Here is a 23,374-nt window from a genome sequence, read left to right on the forward strand (position 1 = left end):
CTGCAGGGATCATCATTTCTGCATCACTGTGGATGATGCCGATCTACATTTTTCATCACAGCTGAATTTTTCTCATCATGGCTGAATACTGAGCAGAAGCTCAGAGGAATGTTTGCTCTCTGCACAGGACACAACTTCATATTCTCAGAGTATCCAAGCTGTGACTTGCTAACAAGCATCTGAAATAATTGAAAGACTGACGCACAATTTCCTGCATGTTTAAAAATATATCCATAAACATGGATTAGCCCTTCATGTACTGTGGGATTTTCAGGCAACCAAATTACTACTCTTGCTAAGTACAAAAACACTAAAGGCTTTAAATTAATTGTTAATTTTCTCTGTCAGTTGTTTGTATGTGCCCAATTCCCCTCAAAAACATTCGTTTCTTTCTGCATTTGCACAAAAGCAGGAATTTGATGTCAACAGGCCTTCCCTGCGGTGCATCATCTGTCAGAAGAGGTTGACTAATGCTTACATGATGCCAAACAAGTTAAAGAGGCGCTTGGAAACCAAACATCCATTCTGAGGGAAATTTGGCTTATAGCCCTGGATCACAACCACAGGCAATCAGACCATTTGTTGGATTGTGATAAAGTGTCTAATAAGGCGATTGAGGTGTTTCTATATATACAGCAGATATCATGCCAGGTCCAAATGCTGCAAAAAGGGGCTGTCAATAGTGCTTTTTCTGATGATGTAATCAAAAGAAGAACTCAAGAAGAACTTACACAGAAGCCGTTTAATGCAGACATGAATGCAAATATGCCCTAAAACTGTTGCTTGACCTTTGGTGTCCTTGGACACAAAAAGTTTGAAAACCACCACACACAAAAAGACGCAGAGAGACTGGACTGGTGAAGAGCAAAACATGCTCCATGATGAGCAGCTATTACCCTATTTTTCGGACCATAAGGCGCACCAGATTATAAGGCGCATTAAGTGAAACAAAAAAGTCAGATAAGTCACATTTTACTCAGCTCATTCTTCTTGCTTCCTCCACTTCCGTACCATTGATTCATTAATGTTGAATTATCTCACAGCTGCTCTATTCTGTTGTTGTTGCAGTATATTAATAACTAACCTCGTATTGTGGATGGATTATCTCAGTTGTTCTCCTGACTGACGTTTGGTCCCTTTTCAGCATCCTGCTATGCGATTGGAACCCCCACGTTAACTTTTACTGAGTGGAAAAAAGTTAGCGTTCATCCTGCAGCTTCACTGTTTGTTATGCTAACATAGCTGTGTCGCTAGTGACCACGTAGCACATCATTATATACCAGCTAGCCCAATTTCAGCAACCCTACAAACGTAACTGCTGTTTAGTTTTCTATCTTCATTTATGTTGGAAGTGGTAGCAGAGCTGTACTTTTAAATTTTTTCAGAAATCTCTCAGTCAAAACATGCTATATCATGTTCAGGTGGAAACTAGCGAGCTAACTTCCTGCTAACTTCTAACTCCATTAAATTTCATAAATTCTGTTTTCATGGATGCCTGGATGTTAAACTTAATTGTTACAACTGTTAAAGCAGCAACACTGATCGTTTTATTACAGATGAAAGAATTTAGACGTTTTTTAACTCTCAGTGATGCCGCAGTGTTCGTTTGACTTTGGGACCTGAAGCAGACGGAGTTTTGGACCCAGATTCCTCAGTGAGGCTCCATCAAGCTGTGCGGCTTCCTAGCTTACCAAAGTCGTTCTAAAACATTTTTTGACAGATTTTTGAGTGCCGTGTACCACATAAAATCAGTTCGAGGTCAGTAAGCACAACCAGCATCAGGCGCACCGGATTAAAATGCGGACTCTCAATTTTTGAGAAAATTAATGGATTTCAAGTGCGCCTCATAGTGCGGAAAATACGGTAAGTAGCAACAGAAGTTGAGTTGTTTAGGGCTCCGTGTTACAAACATATCAATATTTAAAGCTGGTACGTCTGTATTCTGAAGCGATGTGTAATACCACGAAAATGATATTTTATTCTACACCTTTAACATGCGAGCTGACCAAAGAAAACCCATCCAATCTACCTCATTACTTCAGAACATATTCCAGATGTACCGTCTCCTCTTTATCGATGCCTCTATGTTTCAGACTTGTAATGGGGGGAGGAAGAAGCAGAGATAAAAAGGATTGAAAATGAGAGAGACATTACCAACGTAGGGCGATCTTGATGGGCGTAGTGAGACAGGATGTAAAGAGGTCAGCGGGGAGGTCAGGGTTCATGGGCAGCAGCTCACTGGCCTCACAGGCGGCAAGCTGGATGCAGTTCTTCATGGAGGGCGGCAGGGGCATTTGGGCAAGCGGGTGGCTGGGGTTGATGGCTGCCACCTGATTGGACACAAAAATGTGATTTACTTCTAACATTTATCTGACAACGATAGTCAAACGTTCAAACATTTATCTAGGAGACTTTTCATAGCTGCAACAACCACAGAGAGAAATCTCAGAAGTCCAAGTTTCAGTCCTAAAACAATGATTTATTTAATTCTCCACAGCTTGACCAGCTTTCTGGGGAGATGAATAACAAAGATTTCTAGAGAAAGGGAGCTGGATGACTATCTCACATCTGTCAGACTACAAAGCACACAGACACAGTGAGCATCAAATGAAATGTGGAATTGAGTTCAGACCAAATGCCAAAGACACTTTTTGCATGGTGCAATTACATACAAACATGCAAACTGATTCAAATTCACACTGGGTGACTACAGGGAAACCCACGCCGTCAAAATATTAAACTTTGGTGAAAACATCTGTTAGATGCTGCTTTGTGATAGCCTGTGAGCTGTAGCTCTCTCAGACTGATGGGTCTCCTGATGCCACCGACAATCAGAAATGAAGCCTGCAGGGAGGCCGTGTGGTTAACTTCACTTTTATAGAGACAGAACAGGACAATTAAACCAAACAGATTTCCTGAAATATAAAACTGTCACTTAGTAATTGGTATGACTTTGAGAAGGTAGTACTACACCTATTGGCCGTTACAGGAGAAATATTTGTAGGTTGGGGAAAGTGCAAAAACACTCCAGTGTAAGAGAACGCTTTGTGTTGGCCTTGAACATCCCATAATAATTTCACTTTGATGACTATTATCTGATCTCTATCATTTCTGCACGCTTCTTTATGATATAGATTTAATTTGAAATTGTTAAAAAGTATCCATCTATACTCAGTGTAGTTTAAAAAACAACAACTTTTTCAACCTTTACGAGTCATTTGTCTGTGGCCTGATCTGTTCTCATGTGCATTATTTTTTATTTAATTATCACTTAAATGTGACTACAGCTTGACTCAAGTCCATCTTCAGTTTAATGTACATAACCACACCTGTGTGTAATGTAAAAAATCCCACCAATACACTGCGTATAATGATCAAAACTAAGGTAAAAAGTCTGCTACTTTACTAATGCCATCAGTAAAGTAAAGCATGGCGGTCCTTATTGACAAAGGCAGTGGATTAAATTTCAAGAGGGCCTTGAGAAAAAGACTGCAACAGCTCTGAGTGAGTTTACATTTCAGCATGACAATGATCCAAAGCGTGCACACTTAAACTCCACAGAACACCTGTGGTAAGACATCAAGATGGTAGCAGAGGCTTCTTTAGTAGAAGGTGATAAACTGCAAAATTTCAGGTGTACAAAACAAGCAGAGACTTTTCCAAGCACACTGAACGCTGGAAACACATTCAAAAAGTGTTCTTAGCAACAAAAGTAACAAAAGGCAGAATGCTGGTATTTTAGTGGCAGAGTCAGGGTTTGGATACAGAAGCAGGTTGAGATCACAGCAGACGCCAAGCTGAAGAGCAGATAAGGCATGAAATTAAAGGTTAGGTGTAAATTAGAGAGCAGCAGTTTGAGTTGAAGAAAGAAAATAAATGGCCTGCATTTGTATAGCGCTTTACTTTGGGGTCCCTAAGGACTGGCGCCACCGGGCCCTCTGACCACCACCAGTAGGCAACGGGTGAAGTGTCTTGCCAAGGACAAAGGAGCTTGCAAAGAAAAGTGTCTGGACTTCTTTAAGTTGCTTGCTTTTCAAGCAACTTAAAGAAGTCCAGACGCTTTTCTTTGCAAGCTCCTTTGACTACGATGACCTGGATGACTGAGAACCTTCACAGACAACTTGCCAAGGACACAACGACCGAGACTGTCAGAGCCGGGGCTTGAACCGGCAACCTTCCGATTACAAGACTAACTGCCAACTCTTGAGCCACGATCGCCAACCAACAATGAAAACTACCAAAGTCCAAGTGTGATTTTATGCAAATGTCCAGCAACATCAAATGGAGGCTTGAGCCTCCACCACCTACACCAGCCTGTTCTGACTCGTGTCACTGTTGCAAGCTGCTGGTTGGTGTTCATCAGACCTGCTATCATCTCACTACTGATGGGCAAACAAATCGATCACTTCTTTCATCTTTGAGGCCAAATAAAAGTTCATTGTTTGGCACCGAAAAGTGTCGTATTTATTACAGGTTGCACCTTGAACATCACAGAGATGTATAGAAGCTGCTGTACAGTGCTTACTGCATTAAAAATGAAAACACATGGAGGGAGAAGACAAAAAAACTCAGAAAAGCCCAAAAAAGTTCAACTTTTGGCTGCTTTTATGGACAGCGTTGGGTAAGGGAAAAGGAAACTCACAAAAACTGCACAAAAAAAGAAGGAAAGTCTGACTACAAGCTTTTGTTTTTTTGTTTGTTTTTTTAAAAGTTTGCCACCTTGATCTACAAGGTAAAAAATTAGAAATGACGCACCGGCTCAGACTTTTTCACATTGTAATGATACCATGATAGGTTATTGATCCCAGTGGGAAGTTTTCCCCGTTCGCAGCCTCTCAGGAGGTGGTCTTTGTCGGTAATAAAATAAATAAAAATCTCTCTCGTCTATTCTGAGAGCTGCATTAGTGTGATACTTTAACACTCTGGGGCGGCTCAGTCAATATTTGCGAATGTAAAAAATGAGAGAGGCCTGTGTATGATGTAAAACTTTAATTATATTTGGAGCTCTTGACTATCTATGTGCTCACTGTGCTGTTGTGCTGTTGATTTGTTTCCTGGGAGTTCAATACGTTTCCTGTCTTTTGCTTAGTACACTTTAATGAGCTGTGGGTCTTAATGGAGGCAGCAATCCAAGACTTCCCTTTATCATCACTGACTGCTATTGCTTGTTTCTTTCATTCTGCAGCCCTGCCTAATTTTAGCAGGAAATTAGCCAGGGAGACTGTTATATTATTAGTATTATTATCGTTGCCTCTTTTCTCCAAAGCACAGGGAACTATTACTTTAAAAGAAAGACGGAAGACTGCTTCACACAGCTTGTAAATAGTTTTTTTTTATTATTAATGCCAAATAAATTTGTATTTGTAACAGAGACAACAGCGCTGCTCCTAAAAGACTTCCACGATCAGTGAACTCATTGCTGATGTCACGAGCTGCGGAGATCGTATCTCGCCTCTTTTATTGCTCCATCAGAACTCCTCCATAAACTGTCCGAGGACACAATCAAATATTTTATCATCGCAGCATCTAATTTAGAAAAAAGTAAAGAAATATCTGACAGCTCTGAGAAATTACAGACAGAGTCAAATAAATAAAGAACTGACTGTTTACCAGACGGTGTTTCTGACTGCACAGACATATTCTTTAGTAAAGAACCATCAGAATTATCAACGCTAATCCAAAAGTGCCAAATAATTGACTGAAACCCCCCAAAAAATCTGTAGAACAAAGTTAAGGATGTACTTAAAAATGTGCCACATATATAGTTACATAGTTAAACAGTTCTGTTCATATTGATCATGAGTGTGAAACAGCTTCGGTTTCTAATATGCAACAAAACAAAAACAACATGACAGCCAGAGGACGAACTGAGGGGCTGCACCAACGCCCAGTAAAGGATCGATGAGGGTTGTTCTGATAGTGAAATATGCAAAGGAGACCAGTATAAAATAATATGCAGCTGTAAAGAGGCATCAACAGCTTCCTTTTTAACCTGTCGAGTTTGCATTGAGCTTGCAAAGAAAAGCGTCTGGACTTCTTTAAGTTGCTTGAAGACGTTTCACCTCTCATCCGAGAAGCTTCTTCAGTTCTAAGGTCAAATGGTGGAGAGTCCCAGATATAAACCTAGTGGGAGTTTCCCCCCCACAGAGGGACAAAAGGACCCCCTGATGATCCTCTAATCGCCTGAGCCAAGGTGTGGAACTGGGTGTGGGTCCCAATCAGCCAGAGTTTCAGGTGAGCTCATTGTGAAACCTGGCCCCACCTTATCATGCGAATTCCTGAGGTCAGATGGCCCAGGATGTGAGTGGGCGTTAAGGCGTCTGGGGAGGGAACTCAAAACTGGATTATAGATGGCAGACAGTTGGTGTCGTAAACCTTCTTCTGTGTTGTGCCATGCGCTTGTGAAGTGGCTGTTTGGTCTCTCCAATGTAGAGGTCACCTCCACAGGACAAGACTCAGCTGTCCATCTGCATCTTAAGGATAAAGGTCACTCTTTCGAGGATGCCAATGTTCACATTTTGGACAGAGAGGACAGATGGTTTGAAAGAGGAGTGAAAGAAGCATCTATGTCCACTGTGAGCGACCATCTTTGAACAGAGGCGGTGGTTTACGACACCACCTCTCTGCCATCTATAATCCAGTTTTGAGATCCCTTCCCAGACGCCTTAACGCCCACTCACATCCTGGGCCATCTGACCTCAGGAATTCACATGATAAGGTGGGGCCAGGTTTTACAATGAACTCACCCGAAACTCTGGCTGATTGGGACCCACACCCAGTTCCACACCTTGGCTCAGGCGATTAGAGGATCATCAGGGGGTCCTTTTGTCCCTCTGTGGGGGTAAACTCCCACTAGGTTTATATCTGGGACTCTCCACCATTTGACCTTAGAACTGAAGAAGCTTCTCGGATGAGAGGTGAAACATCTTCAAGCAACTTAAAGAAGTCCAGACGCTTTTCTTTGCAAGCTCCTTTGACTACGATGACCTGGATGACTGAGAACCTTCACAGACAGATGCATTGAGCTTTGTTTCTTTCTTTGGCTGTTTATGTAGCAGTGATGTTTACACTGCTGTGTATGCTCTGCTGACATCACACTGCCACGGCACTGATTTTTTAACCTGCTGGATTTCTTCATTTTTGTCCTTATAAGTCCAGTTTTAAAAGTCTAAACACATCATAAGCAGGCTTTTAGACTTTCACTGTACTTCATTTAACTATTTTGGCAGTGCTGTGAAATCAGATTTAAAATAAATGGAAAATCTCCTAGATTTAGTTGACTCCATAAAATAACGTGCAGAAAAAGCTTGAAATTATCATATTGATGTCAGGTATTACAGATTTGTAACTTTTGTTGAGCCACCGTAAAAACTCTTGCATCAGCAAAGCATCTGGCAGACGTTTGATAGATTTTGGACATAAAGTCGAAGAATAAAATGCGATTGCAGCAGATGGGGAAACCTAAAAAGATGCATAGTACAATCCAGTGTTTAGTCTGCAAATCCTAACTTTAGACTGAACAAAACCTCTGAAATCATCATTTTACAGATGATGAGATACTATATATGTTTGTTTCGTCAATTCTTGAGTACACACTTTGAATTATAGATTTAACTGCCTGAAAACACGATATATAATGAGATTCAAAACGTCTAAAGTTATATATAGTTATATTTTTTTTTTAAGTGAACTAGTCTCCATGTTCTTTGTTCCAGTGCTGGATAAAAGTCAACATGTGTGTTTGATTTAGAGGAAGCAGCGTGAGTGCAACCTTACTTTTAGGGTCTGCAGTGTTTGTGTGGGATGCATAAATACACTGTGATCATACACTGCACAGCTGGTCTAACTGTAGATATAAATTACAAATTGTTCCTCTAAGACCGCTTGAAGAGCCGTAGACACTCTGAACAGCTGTTTGCTGCAGCAGAAAATGTTGCTTTAAGTGCTAAAACTCTTTTAGTGTGTGCAAACACTTTTGGGATTACAGACATAAAGGTGGAGGGGGACGAGCAGTTGCGAGAATCTTCAGACTGCCTGTCACAGAGCGAGAGAATACACCACAAGCTTTGGCAATCAAGCTACACTATCAAAAGAACACATAATCACATAGCTGGCAAGCAACAAATCCCATGAGCACCAGCATACAAACAAAGGGTGCAGGAGTCTATGATCAAGTCTAGCGCGTGATATAAGCCTGGACATTTATGGATTTAAAAACATGCCAGGTGATAGCATTTAATACAAAGGAAAGATGTGTTTGATTTTGCACAATTTCTAGACAAGCAATTCTATTAAAACCAATCTGGAGAATTGAAAATGTTAATTCATTCATTCAAAATGTCAAATTTACTTTGCACGATTAAACAGACCAAGTGAGCACTCCATAAGCATTCCTGTACTTGATTCAGGTTTGTCCAAATGCGATTCTGTAACAGAGCACAGCGCCTGACAGGAATCTCTTTCCTGGATCTCCACAGCTTATGAGTGCTGCAGCTCGGCGTCTGACGCAAGCCAGAGTAAAACCTCAGAACACCTGAGGCATGCACGGAGGGGACGCGCCTCTTTTTGCACCTGAGCAGCATCACGGGATGAGACGAGCAAACAAAAACAAATGATCTGCAGGTGTATTTTATTCAGAAAGCTGCAATAAGATGAATTCATTGTCCAGAATACTTCCAACGCAGTTTGGAAATAAGTTAATTAAAATGTACAGGAAATGCCAGTGATGGAGGAAGTGTAGTTTTATATAACGCCTCATTGCTCAGTCTTCCAGCCCTGTGCCAGTCCAATAACTCATTAGCTGGCTCTATAGTAAGTAGTAAAAAATGTAAAAGCTCAGATTTACTGTACTGCTCTGCACACACATGAATAAATTAGCATTATTAAAAACACAGAAGAGTAGGTGTTCTTAATGGAGGGGCGATGACGTGTGCAGCTGTGCATTGCTCTCCTATCAAACGAATACGTTCCTCCTCTTTGAAATGCTCGCAGGCGTGACCGGGAGCCCCCGCGAACGCATCTGTGCCAATCTTCATCTCTCTAATGAGGAAAGCGTCAACTCGCTCGCAGAGACCGATACCACAAACAAAGCGGCGCGCGCCTTTCTAAAGCCTCTCGTCGAGTCGACCTCAGAACAACGCTGTCTCTTGAAAGAAATCTGGCGAACGCGTGTGACGGTGGGCTGCACTAATCCTGACGGTAAATACAATAACTCTGCCAGCAGAAGCTGATTAACGCCAAACAGCCACTGTAATTATCACATTAGCATATTGTAATCTCGCAAATTACCATGAAAATCACCGTGACAGCTTTCTTTTCTCTCCCTCCTCCACCGGGGAGATCAGGAGACGATTTAATTGCTGAGGATTCATTTTTTTAACGGGAAAAAAAGAACAAAACAAGAAAACATTGACACTAATCACGAGACTAATCCTCGGGATTTTATACGTATCATGCTAACAGAGGAAGCGCACAGTCACGCATGGGAGCTACTTTAGTCGAGAAACATTTTTGCAGCCCTGCATTCATTATTCATTAAAATGATAGATGTGAGCGTCCTGGAAGCGCCAGTAACACAAACGCCACACAGACGACACACACACGCTCTTATAGTCCAGCGTACCATAGCTGTGTGCATTGCAGTGATTCACACACACATCTTTCCGTCCCACAGCTAATGCAGTGAGCATGTTCACCGAGTGCACGCAGGAAGTGATGACATATTTAAAAGGAACCAGGTGGCCCCATAATAGCACACTCAGAGCCAACACACAGACACACACTCGGGCCCACTGGCGGACTGAAAGGACCACAGGAGGAGCTCGATGTGGGACTGTGGAGGAGTGCTAAAACACTTCCTCCTCCTTTCATATTTTCACCCCATCCGGCTCCTTTATACTCCTTCATCTGCATCACGGCGCTTCCAAATAACGCCGTCCCTGGTGAGTTCAGGCCTGTGGTTCTACGCGAATCACGTGTTCATTAACAGGTGTCGTTGGATGATTCCATTTGCGGCCACTCGTCTGTGTCTGAGTGCACAAACGTGTGGGTGAGGTGGGAGACGCCCTGCTTGGATGATCTGCTGTATGATTTATTTTTACTTTTTTTAATTCACTGGGCGGTATCGCCTCTCGTTATCTTCCAATTATACACTTCCTGTGTGAGTGGGCGAGACGGGCGAGCACTGAGGTGGAAAAGTGAAAAACGCTTATGGATGCACATTTAACCTAAAGGCCTCCTCGGCTTGTTTCTTCACTGAAAGGCTACAGTTGAACTCTGAGTCTCTCAAAGTTTTTGTGCAACGATGCAGCTAATGCGTTTGGAGTAGGCTTTGTGCCCTGCTATGAAAAATATAAATATAGTCCTTCTGCACAGCACATCTCAGCTTTCAGTGGCTACAGTGAGGTTACAGATGATCTGGGCCAATGTAGATAGAAATGTTTAAAATAATCATTTGGGTGATAGCTAATGTCAATATTTCTGGCATGTTTTATTTTATTTTACACTCTTTTTAGAGAAACGCATTTTTTAAAATACCTTTTAAAGGCGTTCAGTCAATCATTTTGTGAGCACAAACTCGATGACAAGAGATGAATATCAGCTACTGACACTAGACGCAAATATTCAGCTAATACATCAGTGCATCGTTGACCGCAGTCATGCTGAAAGCTTTACTCCCAAGTCTGTGATAGGCTCAACTAACAACAGACAGCACTCCCTGCAAGTCTTACCTCGGTTCGAGGCTTTCAAAAATCTTTGACCCTTTAAGTATTTCGCTCTTTTCAAATTAGCTACAACTAGGGCTACGTTCACACTGCAGGTCTTGATGCTTTTTTTGATCAAATCCGATTTTTTGTCTGCTTTTTCATACTACAAATAAAATGCGACAGCAAACGCGCTCTAGTGTGAACGCTCAAAGCGGCCCACATGCGCAAAAGAAGACGTCACACACAACGCGCTCTGTTTAGACCCAGAGCAAACAATATTGTTTGACTGATGGCCCTTAATATAAAGACTTCGGACTTTACGTTTCCCAATTTTTGCTTTAAGTTATTTTGTTATTCAGGGCTCGCAAAATCGCTAGCCCGACGTCCCGGGGCTAGCGATTTTTCCAGTCGGGCTACCAAAATCTAACTCAGCCCTGCCAGTCGGGCTATCATAGGAAAATATATGTCAGTGCTTTTGCATTCTTTCGCCAATGTAGCTGAGTAATTATGTCATTGGCATCGATGAGCCACTGTCAATATGTGACATATTGAAATCGCGTTTGAACTTGCGCTTGCTTTTTGCTTTCATTTTCATCTTGCGATCGCGCGAACGGTGTGTAGAGAGCGGCAGCACTGATTGGTGAGTGACGATTAATTGCGCACCAATTCCTCTGACATCGTCTTATCACTCATTAGCTTACTATTCAAACGCGACAAGTGAAATCTCTTGCAGTAAGCTTAAACATGTGAGAGGTTGAGTGCGCAAAGAATCGCTGATCATTATGTAAGTACGTGTGTAAAAGCAGCAGGATTTACGCTGGTATTTTAGTTCTGCAGAGCCAAATAAGACAGGTCAGGGTGAAGAAGGGGCAGCCAAAGAAAAGCCGATCACAAAACGGAAAAGATATGACAAATCGAGCCCGTTCTCACTCCCGAGGCGTAACATGGCGATGTTTTGTCACGTCCCGCGGCGTTCCTTAGGAACGCGAAAGGAGACTTTCGGCGTTCTTATGGTACGCAGCGGGTTATGGCTGAAATCCAGTGCAATGACGCTCCCGCGGTAATCAACGTTCCAGCCCTGTATTCCAGCCCTAAACCTAACCTTATCCCTAGCCCTAACCATAACCTTTTTCCTCACCTTAAACAGGACTTAAATGATGTTAAATAGCGTGTTTCTAAGCTATTTGAAGGAAAAGAGCGAACATGTGTAGATTGAGTCCATACGGTTCTCACATTTCCTCATTTTTCCGAGGTCGTCATTTAGGAACGTGGTGGGTAGCCGAAAACGTAATATGTTGACGATTTGTCACTAGCGTAAAATGTTACGCTTTGGGAGTGAGAACGTGTTGGACAAATCAGACTATGAGGCAAAAAGAAAGCGCAGCTTTTTTGGTTTCATGGACAAAAGAATTTCTGTGGCTGGAATATGACGAGCTAAATATCATGATGTTCTGCCAGGTGTGTTGTGAGTTTCATTTGATTTCTGAGTCGACAAGCGCCTTTGTTACTGGGACCAGTCATTTTAAGAAAGACCCCATCAGAACCCATGAGAAATGCAAGAAATGCATTATTGCTCAGTCTGCAGTATCTTTCCCAGAACAAACACCAATTGCAAAAAAACATACTACAAATAAACCAAGCACAACAAGAACTCCTGAAAAATCTGTTTAGAACAGCGTGCTATATTGCAAAGAGTGAACTACCATTGGCAGAATTTAGCAGTCTTTGCAAACTTCAAAAAGCAAATGGCCTAGATCTTGGTTCCACTTGCTTCTTACCCGTGACTTCAGTGAAAATTTCAGATTCAGGATCTGACACAGACTGATTCATGTCCTACACAGTTCTTACAAGTTCATAGAAATTTCTGTTCAATTAGAACCAAGTATTTGAGTTGATGGTTTTAATTTTTATACAGTTGTTGTGATTTGTATTTCAACAATTTTTTTGATTAATTTTTGTTTCCGTTACAATATTATACTTTAATGTATAATATTGTAAAGGAAACAAAACATAAAAAAAAATTCTTTTTTTATTCGGGCTACTTAAATTTATTTTGGGCTACCAAAAACTGAAGAATGCCTGCCCGAAGGGCTACCAGAGATTTTGAAATTTTGCAAGCTTTGTTATTTACATAATAATGTAAACAACCTAATAATTATCTTTATTGCTGTTTTAGAGGAGCGGTGCTTCAAAGGATAGTTGCAGATTTCTGTCAGAATCTGCAGATTATACAGTACAAATAAAATGTTCACGTTTCTCCAACGATGTCTTCCCAACAGTTTCACTGACATCTACGCTGGATGGCCAGGAAGCGTTCACGATGTCTTCTCTGGCGCTGATAATTGGCGTCTGTCTTGTGTCAGTGATGTAAAAGACGGATTTAATGCGACATGACCGTTCAAACAGCAGTCGCTTTCTAAAACATCAGATATGTATCGGATTCAGGACCACATAGGAAAGTGACCCAGATCGGATTTGAAAATATCGGATTTGTGCCGTTCACACTGTCACACCATGATCGGATATGGGTCGCATAGGGTCCAAAAAATCGGATTTGATGCGCTTTCGCCTGCAGTGTGAACGTAGCCTAAGCGACAATGAGAGGTTTGTGCTCACATTGTTCCCTGATTGATGCTAACATGCGACTTCCACACCATTAGAAAGGCATCACATACTCGAAGCATTTTGGGGGGAAACAAAAAGTAAAAGCTGATTTTTCTAATATTTTTCACTTCTGTTATTTTGAGAAAAGACAAAAAAACTGCATCTATGCTTTAATGAAAGTGTATTTCAGCTGCTCCTCTTTCTCTTCGATTCATCAAAAACTAATTTAAAGCTCATTTATTGATAATTTTTTTAAGTAGTGGGGAAAAATACTTAAAAATATGGTTAATGTGTTAAACTTGCAGCGACTTTTGGAAAAGGGAATAATATTTAAATTAATAAAAATAAATAAAATCCAAACTATGAGCCAGGTTACCTTCAGGGTAATTATGTTGATTAGTCCCAGCAATCCAGCGGATATTTATTCCCTTGCATATAACAGCTAAAATCATAATTGGTCATTAAACAACAGGAAACCTTGCACCACTTTTAAGGTTCACTGAATGGGGCACTTTCCAGTAGAGCGGCTCAATCTGAATCACTCAAAAACAACATTTTCAGAGTATTTTGATTTAAACTAAGCGGTTTGTGAAGGAACCTGTGTGATGCTACACCAAATGAGAATTGTGATTTTAACCTTGGACTCGACCTGAGCAAACTGACAGAAAAGAGCAGGAGAAGCAAAGAAGAAGCAAAAGATGGAGAGACACTTGTGACGAGCGCTGCGGCGACTCAGCAGTTTGGCTGCTGCCTTTGCCTTCACTTTAACGGGTAACGCAGCACGCACAGCAGCTCTTCTTTACTCTCGCTCTGCCTCCTGCTCTGCACTGTTCATCCTGTACCTCCCTCCCTCCCTCTCCTTCTCCTCTACAGCTAATCTACAGTCTGGCTGAAACTTCTCCATGAATAATTGAGATGAATGACAGCACCGTCTCATCACGAATTCACATAACACGCCATAGCCGGAGAGAGAAAGAGAGAGAAAAAAACGTAATAAAAAGATGAAGCGCTGAGAGGACTGGGCTGGTAGTGCTGTGTGTGTGTGTGTGTGTGTGTGTGTGTGTGTAGGATTGGGGATGAAACCAAAACTCAATCACTTAGATCCAGCTGCCTATTTGATTGGCTGCATCACCGCACTGAAGACATCTTGGATTTTTATTAGAAAAGGTTCCAGCTGCGAATCACGAGTCGACTCTCGGTGACACCAATTAGTCCTTTATAAATGCTGTATACATATGTGAGTGTGTGCTCAGTGTGACTGTAAACGGATGAATCACCCAGTTTGCTGCTAATAACTCTTAAATACCAACACATCATTTTGCCCTGTTTGCTCGCACACTGTGTCTGCGTGCATTCACGCTGTGCGTCTTTGCCTCACCTCCAGCTCCTGCTCTCTCTGCAGGGCAAACTGTTTGAACGACTTGACGATGATTCCCGCGTTGGAGCAGTCGTACACAAAAATGGACGGGCTCCCCATCCACGTCTGCAGGTCGTAGATGGACAGCGGGATGTACTGGGTGTAGTTCTGAGAAAGAGAAGGCAGGAGGGGATAACGTCAGAGTGAGGAATTGGAGAGAGAGGTGCATCGTGTTATTGCTGATAACTCACTTTTATAGATTTGTGTTTAATTATTAAGCAGTCATCTGTTTGATGAAGAGCGCGAGCAGACGAGCGAGAAAAAGAGAAAACCCGAGTGAGGCGGAGGAAAAATGGGGACGATGGGAACACAGACCGAGGAATATAAATCTAATACCCATGGTGCAATAAAGGTGCTCTCCCCTAAACTTATTGGAAAATTGGGTTCTTCGCACCTTCCGTGATGCCCGTGTCCACATCAAATCCCCCACTGATGTCCTGTTACAGCAGCCAGCGACACTGCAGCTTCATTTTATAGGATAAGGAATACCGAATAAAATGCGAAAGAAAAGAGGGAGAGGACATTAGGCCCGAGGGTACACTGAGGACGCGGAGCCGAACGCTAGCGCTCGACAGCAGCGGTGCATCATTTTAAGTAGGTGCTTACTTACAGGACAAGATGATGAACAACTCCAGATTTTATATCTGATTCCCCAAAGTCAGCGAGTCTGTCCGCATCAGTGCGATGCTGAGATCACAGCAACCAGGTGAGATTTGATTTAATGTCTGGTTGTCAAGTTATTTTCTGACTGCGAGAATGTTACACTGAAAACTGAAAACATCTTTTTTTTACCTGCATTTTAGCCACAGGAGCCTCGGTCCACTTTAAGCTTCTAGGTGAACACTTCAGGAGTTACTACTCCAAAGTGCTTCTGTTACACACGCTGACTGCCAGCAGTACCATACTGACTGATCCAAAACAAGTATAGTAGCTACTAAGGTGCATGCAGTATCTACTCATACCTTAAGATACAAATACACGGTTTCTGTCTTTGTGCAGAAACTTTTAATTGCACTACAAAAACCTGTGGGATATGTGGACTCCTTCATTTACGACAAATGACTGGACTACATCAAAGTACTCTTTTCCTGTACCTGTGGTGCGTGACAGAGAGCCAACTTCGCACTGGAAAAACAAACACAATCGTCACTCATCATCTGGACCAACTGCCAGATGTTGCTCTGTGCGCCTTTGTCTAATTCCTGAAAATAAACATCAGTGTTTCTAAATGATATAAATGAGAGAAGGGAGCCGGAGATCGACAGACTGATTGAGGCTGCAGCTGCAGTAATGCGGACGCTGCACCGGTCCGTCGTGGTGAAGAGGGAGCTGAGTGTAAAAGCGAAGCTCTCAATTTACCGGTCGATCTACGTCCCTACCCTCACCTATGGCCACGAGCTGTGGGTAGTGACCGAAAGAACGAGATCTCGGATACAAGCGGCGGAAATGAGCTTCCTCCGAAGGGTGGCTGGCCTCTCCCTTAGAGATAGGGTGAGAAGTTCGGCCATCCGGGAGGGGCTCAGAGTAGAGCCGCTGCTGCTCCACATCGAAAGGAGCCAGCTGAGGTGGTTCGGGCATCTGACAAGGATGCCTCCTGGGCACCTCCTGGGTGAGGTGTTCCGGGCATGTCCCACCGGGAGGAGGCCCCGGGGCAGACCCAGGACACGCTGGAGAGATTATATCTCTCAGCTGGCCTGGGAACGCCTTGGTGTTCCCCCGGATAAGCTGGAGGAGGTGGCTGTGGAGAGGGAGGTCTGGGCCTCTTTGCTTAGGCTGCTGCCCCCGCGACCCGGCCTCGGATAAAGCGGATGAAGATGGATGGATGTTTCTAAATGAACGATCTCCAGCACCTATTGCCAAAGCACAAGCATGAAGTGACATAACGGGATGTTTAAAGACTGATATAGAAATGCTGAGGTCACTCCACGGGTACATAAGAGGATGATCTTGAATGGGAGATCACCCAAAATTAAATCATGTATAGCCTTTTGATTTTCACAGGCACGCTCCTGAAACTTTCCAATCGCACCTCATACATCTTATTAGGTCCAAAAATGAACTGCCTATAGTTTAAGATTGTGAATAAAGTTGAAGTAATGCAGGGATTATGAGCTCCGCTGGAGACTAAACAGCATTACTCCAATGAAAGCATGTGAAAACATGTTTATTTACTTGGCTTTGGTTTAGTGCACGTGTAAGCACAGCCTGTGACATTTCAGCGACAAATAATCAAATCGTCCTTGGAAATGACAGCAGTAAACAGCTAACACCATCATGGCTTGTGAACGTGACAGTGTAGGTCTGATTAGAAAAATCTGTGAAGGCCCGATATCATCTGTGCATTTGTGGTACCTTATTAAAAACCCAGATCTCTCCATTGACAGTAGGTCGTGGCACGCCGTGGCCGTTGTAGTGGAAGAGGACTCGTTCTTCCTTGGCATTGCGTCTGAGTGACGTGCACAGTTTCTTCACTTCATCCACCGTGGGGTCCAGACTCTGCTTGTAACGGGCCTGAAAGAGGAAGGGAGAAAAGATGTCACAATGATTGATGCTTTAGTCAAATTGGGAACAAGGACACTGCTGCTCTGCGTTTTGTTTCGGGCAGGGAGATGTGCTGCATTTATTTTTTCTTTCCTTTGCAGTTCAGTAGTCCTGCGTCAGTCTAACTTTCTGTTTTCCTTTTCTTTGATTCAGCAGCACTCACTGACCCTTGGTTTTGAACAAATAAACAACCACATTTTGGTTATACGCTGTTTCCTCCACCTTAGCTTAGCTGGGAAGTAAAGAAAATTCTGCCTTTGGTGTATAAAGCACCTATTGGTCTGTTTTGAATATATATATATATATATATATATATATATATATATATATATATATATATATATATATATATGACTGCATTAGGGCTGCCACAAACGATTATTTTGATAGTCGACTAGTCACCGATTATTTTTGTGATTAATCAGATCATGCATCCATTGGACATAAAACGTACAGCTTATTGCAAAAGCATGCATCTGCTCTTATATAACTACCATTAGCTTACAGCTTTAAATTTTTATGAAATTTGCAGATTGTTACGGTGAAGTTTAATAAACTCCTTGCTATCTAAAATATAACAGGACACCGGAGTATATTCTCCAGCATCTCACACTTCTGATAATCAGTTGTCTGCTTGATGTTTATTCAGCTGTGTAAAAACTATAACTTTAATCTCAGCCAAACGGATTTACTCAGGAACAAATAAAATACTAAAAAAGCCAAACAATAACATTTTTAAATTATCTAAGTGACTTATATATCATGTTTAACCTGAGTAGCGAAAGACAGCGGTGGGTTTGAAAATGATTTGCGGGAGTCCAGTGTTCTCACGGCTCTAGAGAGCCTAGCCCCCGGCTAGCTATCGAGCTAGTGGGTAACAGAGGTTACACAGCTACATTCTCGCCTGAAAATATGTTAAACGTTTATTTTGTGTCCCAGAAAGAATAATAAGAGTAATATTAAAACTAACTAGCTGCCGCCATTGTTGGAAACTGAGCTGGGCTGCGCTATGAATTCTGGGACAGAGCTGCTTCTTCTTCGGTGTTTAACGGCAGCTGGCATCCTTGTACATGCAGTGCTGCCATCTTCTGTTTCAGTCCGTTATTACACTCTTAAATCCTACTACTTATTCCTGCGTCTTTTGTGATCTTACAAAGCTTCAAACGAGGCGTCGACTATTAAATCAGTCAATCGTCGACGTAATCGTGACTAGTCGACTAATCGTGGCAGCCCTAGACTGCATCAATTTTTACAGTGTGTCCAAGCACAGGGCACCTCTTTAAATTCTCTCCATATCAGGCGACGGAGCAGACTAAAAGGTATGGCGGCTGATGTGCAGGTTGGACTTGAGAATAATCTTGCACAACATTTTCAGTCTAGCTTTAAACTGTGCAGGAATGTGGGGGGATAATGTGCGCCTGTAATGTCCGAAACAAGCTTTATTGATGCATCTTTCTGTGAAGCACTTTGAGTTGCATCGTTATGGGACTGTGGTCTATAAATAACCTTTTGAGATCTGTTGACTGATGTTTCAGGAAGGATGAACTCCAAGTTTACCACTCTGCTTTATTCCATCAGTGAGAGTGGCTAAGATTGGAAATTATTTTCTATTTGAAACATAAACCAAGAAAACAAAACAAACAAGAAGCACTCAGAGAGCACAAACCTCCGCCAAGGCAGAGTCATCTCTGTGCAGCATTTGCTTTTAAGGTAACTGAAGTTTATTTTCTTTGTTTTTTAAACATACTTTAAGTACTTTTATGTTTGTAGTGCAGTAAAAACAAGTGCAAAGTGCAGACTTTTCCTATTTGCCCTGTCGAACCCCCATTTTAATATACAATTACTTCATTTTAAGTTTTTATTTTTATTATTTTCCCTTAAAGTGGATGTAGCTCATGTGTGGCAGTTATTTATTTAAACAGTTATAACCTGTTACAGTAATGTACATAACAAAGCTATAAGAAAATTAATCAACTACACTCCTGTAACCCACTGTCATTTAAATAGCTACATGTAGCATTATTTTCACTTTGACCTTTGGCTCTACTTACCTTAAAGGAGAGCAATATATTAGCCAATAAATCATTATGATGACCTTGAAGGGCTTGAGACAAATTTCTATTGTTTATTAACATGACCTCACTTTACACCCCTACAAAGTTCTATCGAAGTTTTATTCATTCAAAACTTTTCAAGCTGTTCAATACAGAATGACAGACACACACACGCAAGCACCACCAAAACCTTAACCTCCTTGTTGGAAGTTAATTTGGATTCCTAATAATAATAATAATGATGATACAGTAGACTGAAGTTTTACAGAAGGACTGATTGTCACAGTCTGGCGAGGGCAGACTGTAGGGGTTGACAAAAGGACCCAAAACGCAGACTCCAAGGAACAGGGAACAGAACTTGAAATGTTAACAAAAAGCGAGCGGTTTAATATGGCTGGTAAAAAAAGGTACAAACAAAGGGCGAACTGAAGCAAAATTAACACAAACCTAAACTGGGAAATCTAAAAAAACAATAAGAAAAACTTAGACAAGAAACTTGGCATAGGAAACATGGCGTGGACAACAGACGACCTGACAATGACACGCTGAAAACAGAGGACTTAAATACACAGGAGGTGATTAGGGGAAGTGGGAACACATGGAGGAACAGCTGACTGACATGAGCCTAATGACAGGACAAGGGAAGTGAAACTAAATACAATGAACAAAGAACACACGACTCCTTCAAAATAAAACAGGAAACATGAGACAGACATGATAATACAAACTTGATAACATAAGACACGCAGCATGAAACACAAAGGGTGAGGGAAACTTAAATACAGGGGAAGGAAACACAAGGAGTCTAATAACCAAATGAACTTCGATAATCTAATGAACTTCAAAATAAACAACATCCAAATAAACTAAAACTTAAAACACTGGGTCAAAAGACCCAGGATCATGACAGAGATAAATCCACTTATCCAAAAATACAGGCAGCTGCCAGTGCAACCCCTGAGTAAATGTTATAAAATTGAACATAATATATGACATCTTTCGTGTTATTGTTTTCACAAGCATATCACCGATTTTGGGACTCATCCGAGATTTTTAGTAGATGCACCTACTGCATGGTATGGCTTTAGTGCATTGAGTCAAGAAAATGAAATGAAATTCAGTTTTATTTATATAGCACCAACTCTCAAAATCAGTCCCCTCAGGCTTACATACTTAAACAGAAGCTTACTTGTGTTCATTTTAATTAGAGATATTTTTATGATCGACAACTAGTAAACAGGATGAGAACCAAACTGTTCAAGGACAGTGTGTCTTACACTGCAGTCAGGTTTAGACTTTTAGTAATAATTACTGAAGATGAACTGAACTCCGTGTAACTAAGAAGTAAAGACGCCATGTTTCATGTTCAAGTGCTCTGAAAGGGAGAAATGTAAAAGGAACTCTGCAGAACTCATAAGGGCACAAACTATTAAGATCAACTTCCTTTTTCAACAAAGTAGGTGACCTTGAGTCCAAACTTCAAAGTCCACATCCTCCACAGCAACTTCATACTCATTTAAAAGTGCAGGAAGTCTTTATTTCATAAATCTGCAGTTTGAGTGTTTCTCTATGTATATTGTGCAGTAGGGCTGCACGATTTTGCATAAAATGAGAATCATGATTTCTTGGCTTAGAATTGAGATCACGATTCTCTCACGATTTTCTTTTCCAATATAAATATTTATTGCGCTTATTAACTGCACATCAACTTCGTAACAGTTGAGACTGAACATAAAAACAATAAATAAACATAAAAACAACAAATATCTCACGTTTTGTCATTGCCGCAAAATGTTGTACTGCTTGAAATTCCGTCTCCACCGTTGCGCAACACTGCGTGTATAGAGCAGGTAGTGCAACAATAGAAAAATAGTTGCGGGACGGCACTGTGTAGCGTTTGTCTAGGGTGTTGATCATTTTCCTAAATCCCTCGTTTTGCACAGTGTTGATGGAGCCATATCTTTGGTCAGGTGATAAGTGATAGCCTCCGTAATTTCTTCGTGCCTGCGGGAGTTCGACATGTATAGGGAAGCGCTGTATAAGGTTCCCGTTATTGATGTTTGGGTGGTTGACCGGGACGGATTTTCTCCTGTCACTTTCTCGTCATCCCTGACGTGCTCTCCGTTGTTTTTTCCTGCTAATTTTAGCATCACACGGCACAGCTTCTGTATCACGTGGTATAAGGCTCCGCCCTTGTCATTAGTTGAGCAGGAAGAGTGAGCGCTTGTTTTCATGCAGATTACGTCCCGGATCAAAATGCGGTACAATCGTCGTCGTCTTTTTTTTTTCTTCTTTTTTTTAAAAATCGTTGTCATTTGGAAATGAGATCGCACATAAGTATGAATCGAGATCGCGATTTTCTAACGATTAATCGTGCAGCCCTATTGTGCAGTCTTTCCGCTCTCCTCTCAGACACAGAAACATGTTATAAAAAGGAAAAAAGAAACTGGAAAATCACACAGGATAGTATTTATCATTTTAACTGAAAACAGATCAGTGAACAGTGGACGAGTGAAGAAAAAAGGATGTTCTGATTTCAGAAAAATTGGTCCTCGGCAAGATTATTTAAATACAACCTCAGATGACTTATTATGGGATGCCATTATTTAATGAAAACTAAGCCAAAATGCAAAAGCAAGCAACTAAGAACTCCAATGGTTCAGTAGCTTTTAGATCCACCTTTAACAGCAATAACTTGAAATAACTGTTTTCTGTAATGACTATCAGTCCCTCGCATTCCTGCAGATGAACGTTTACCCACTCTGCTTCATAGCACTGCTTCAGTTCATTGAGGTTTGTGGATATTCATTTATGCTAAGCTCTCTTAACATCCTGCCACAGCAATTTAATCAAGTTGAAGTCTGGACTTTGACTCTGATTCTTTTCTTTTTCAGTCATTTTGTTAAAGATTTAATGCTCTGCTTGTGATCTGTGCTATGCTGTGGCATGAACTAATTTCATCCAAGCTGTAGCTGTCAGTGAGATTACATTTCACTCTAGAATATATTGGTATACAGAGGTATTCATGGTTGACTCAATTTTAGCAAAATGCTCAAGTCCTCTGGTTGCAGAGCCAGTCCAAATCACCACCTCTTCACCACCAAACATGACTGTTGGTATGAGGTGTTTGTGTCGATATAACTGTTCCTGAGGTCCCGTGGTTCGTTTAGATGCAACTTTGCAAACCTAAGCCATGTTCTTTTTAGAGAGAAGATGCTTTGTCCTGGGAAAACTTCCAATATTAATGGCAGACTGGTGGCTATCAGGTGCCAAAGCTGTTGATGGAGAACTAACATCAACAAGTGAATCGCCAGAAAAGCAAAATGAATCCACGAAAACTGAAGAGACTATTTTAGGTAACAGTGAGACTGTAATATCTACACGTGATAGTAGATTTTCACGTGCTGTTTTGAAGAGGACACAAGCTGAACCTGAATGTTTTCTTCCATTTAAGAAAGACCACGTTCACATTTGAAAATACCAAACCAAAAATAAGGATCTGAATCAGCTGACAAGTGACTAACCAGCTGGCAGACCAAAGACAAGCATCCAAAACCGTACTGACTCAGACAAAGGCGTTTTTGTTTTGCAGGAAGCCAAACACCTAAGAGAAGTTTTCACATTTCACATTATCGAACAATAATAATTTCAGCTAAACAAAAAAAAAGTATGCACGAAGTGCAACGCTTATAGACGTCTTGTGAAAAATGGTTTTAACACAGTGAATCACAGAAGGTACAAAAGCAAGTGCAATTTGTGAGCAAACAAGGAGGCTTTTACACTTCTGAGTGTGAACTTTAAACAAGCTGCTGATAGCAGTAAGTGTATGAAACATGACATATATAGTACCGGTTCTGGAAATCTCTTGTTTTTGAATAAGGCGCAGTCACAATAAGAAAACAAAAGCAGTAGATACAATTCACAAACAAAATAAAAGCAGAACACTTAGTTTGTGTTGCTGCTGCTTCACTGCTGTCACCTCTTGCTTACTTTAGACCACACTTCACTGGGCTGTGTCATTTTGCAGGAGCAAACCAGCGTGAAGCTCATGC

The 23,374-nt window shown here is 41.4% G+C and overlaps 1 protein-coding gene and 1 long non-coding RNA gene across 7 annotated transcripts in view; one reads left to right on the top strand and one right to left on the bottom strand.

Annotated features, from left to right (window-relative positions):
* The window catches only part of rptor (regulatory associated protein of MTOR, complex 1), a 258,024-nt gene that overhangs the window by 141,220 nt on the left and 93,430 nt on the right, over positions 1–23,374 (bottom strand). For all 6 annotated transcript variants that reach the window (XM_085162736.1, XM_085162737.1, XM_085162739.1 and 3 more), the window contains exons 5-7: positions 17,080–17,238; positions 14,689–14,835; positions 2,155–2,330 (exon numbers count right to left, since the gene is read on the bottom strand). In XM_085162736.1, coding sequence (XP_085018862.1) covers positions 2,155–2,330; positions 14,689–14,835; positions 17,080–17,238 — 482 coding nt within the window. The remainder of the gene's footprint in view (positions 1–2,154; positions 2,331–14,688; positions 14,836–17,079; positions 17,239–23,374) is intronic.
* LOC146516196 (uncharacterized) overlaps positions 1–23,374 on the top strand; it is a 390,625-nt gene that overhangs the window by 32,592 nt on the left and 334,659 nt on the right. The gene's annotated exons all lie outside the window — the stretch shown is intronic.

This window comes from Neolamprologus multifasciatus, chromosome 6 (assembly GCF_963576455.1).
Source record: "Neolamprologus multifasciatus chromosome 6, fNeoMul1.2, whole genome shotgun sequence".
Taxonomy (NCBI): domain Eukaryota; kingdom Metazoa; phylum Chordata; class Actinopteri; order Cichliformes; family Cichlidae; genus Neolamprologus; species Neolamprologus multifasciatus.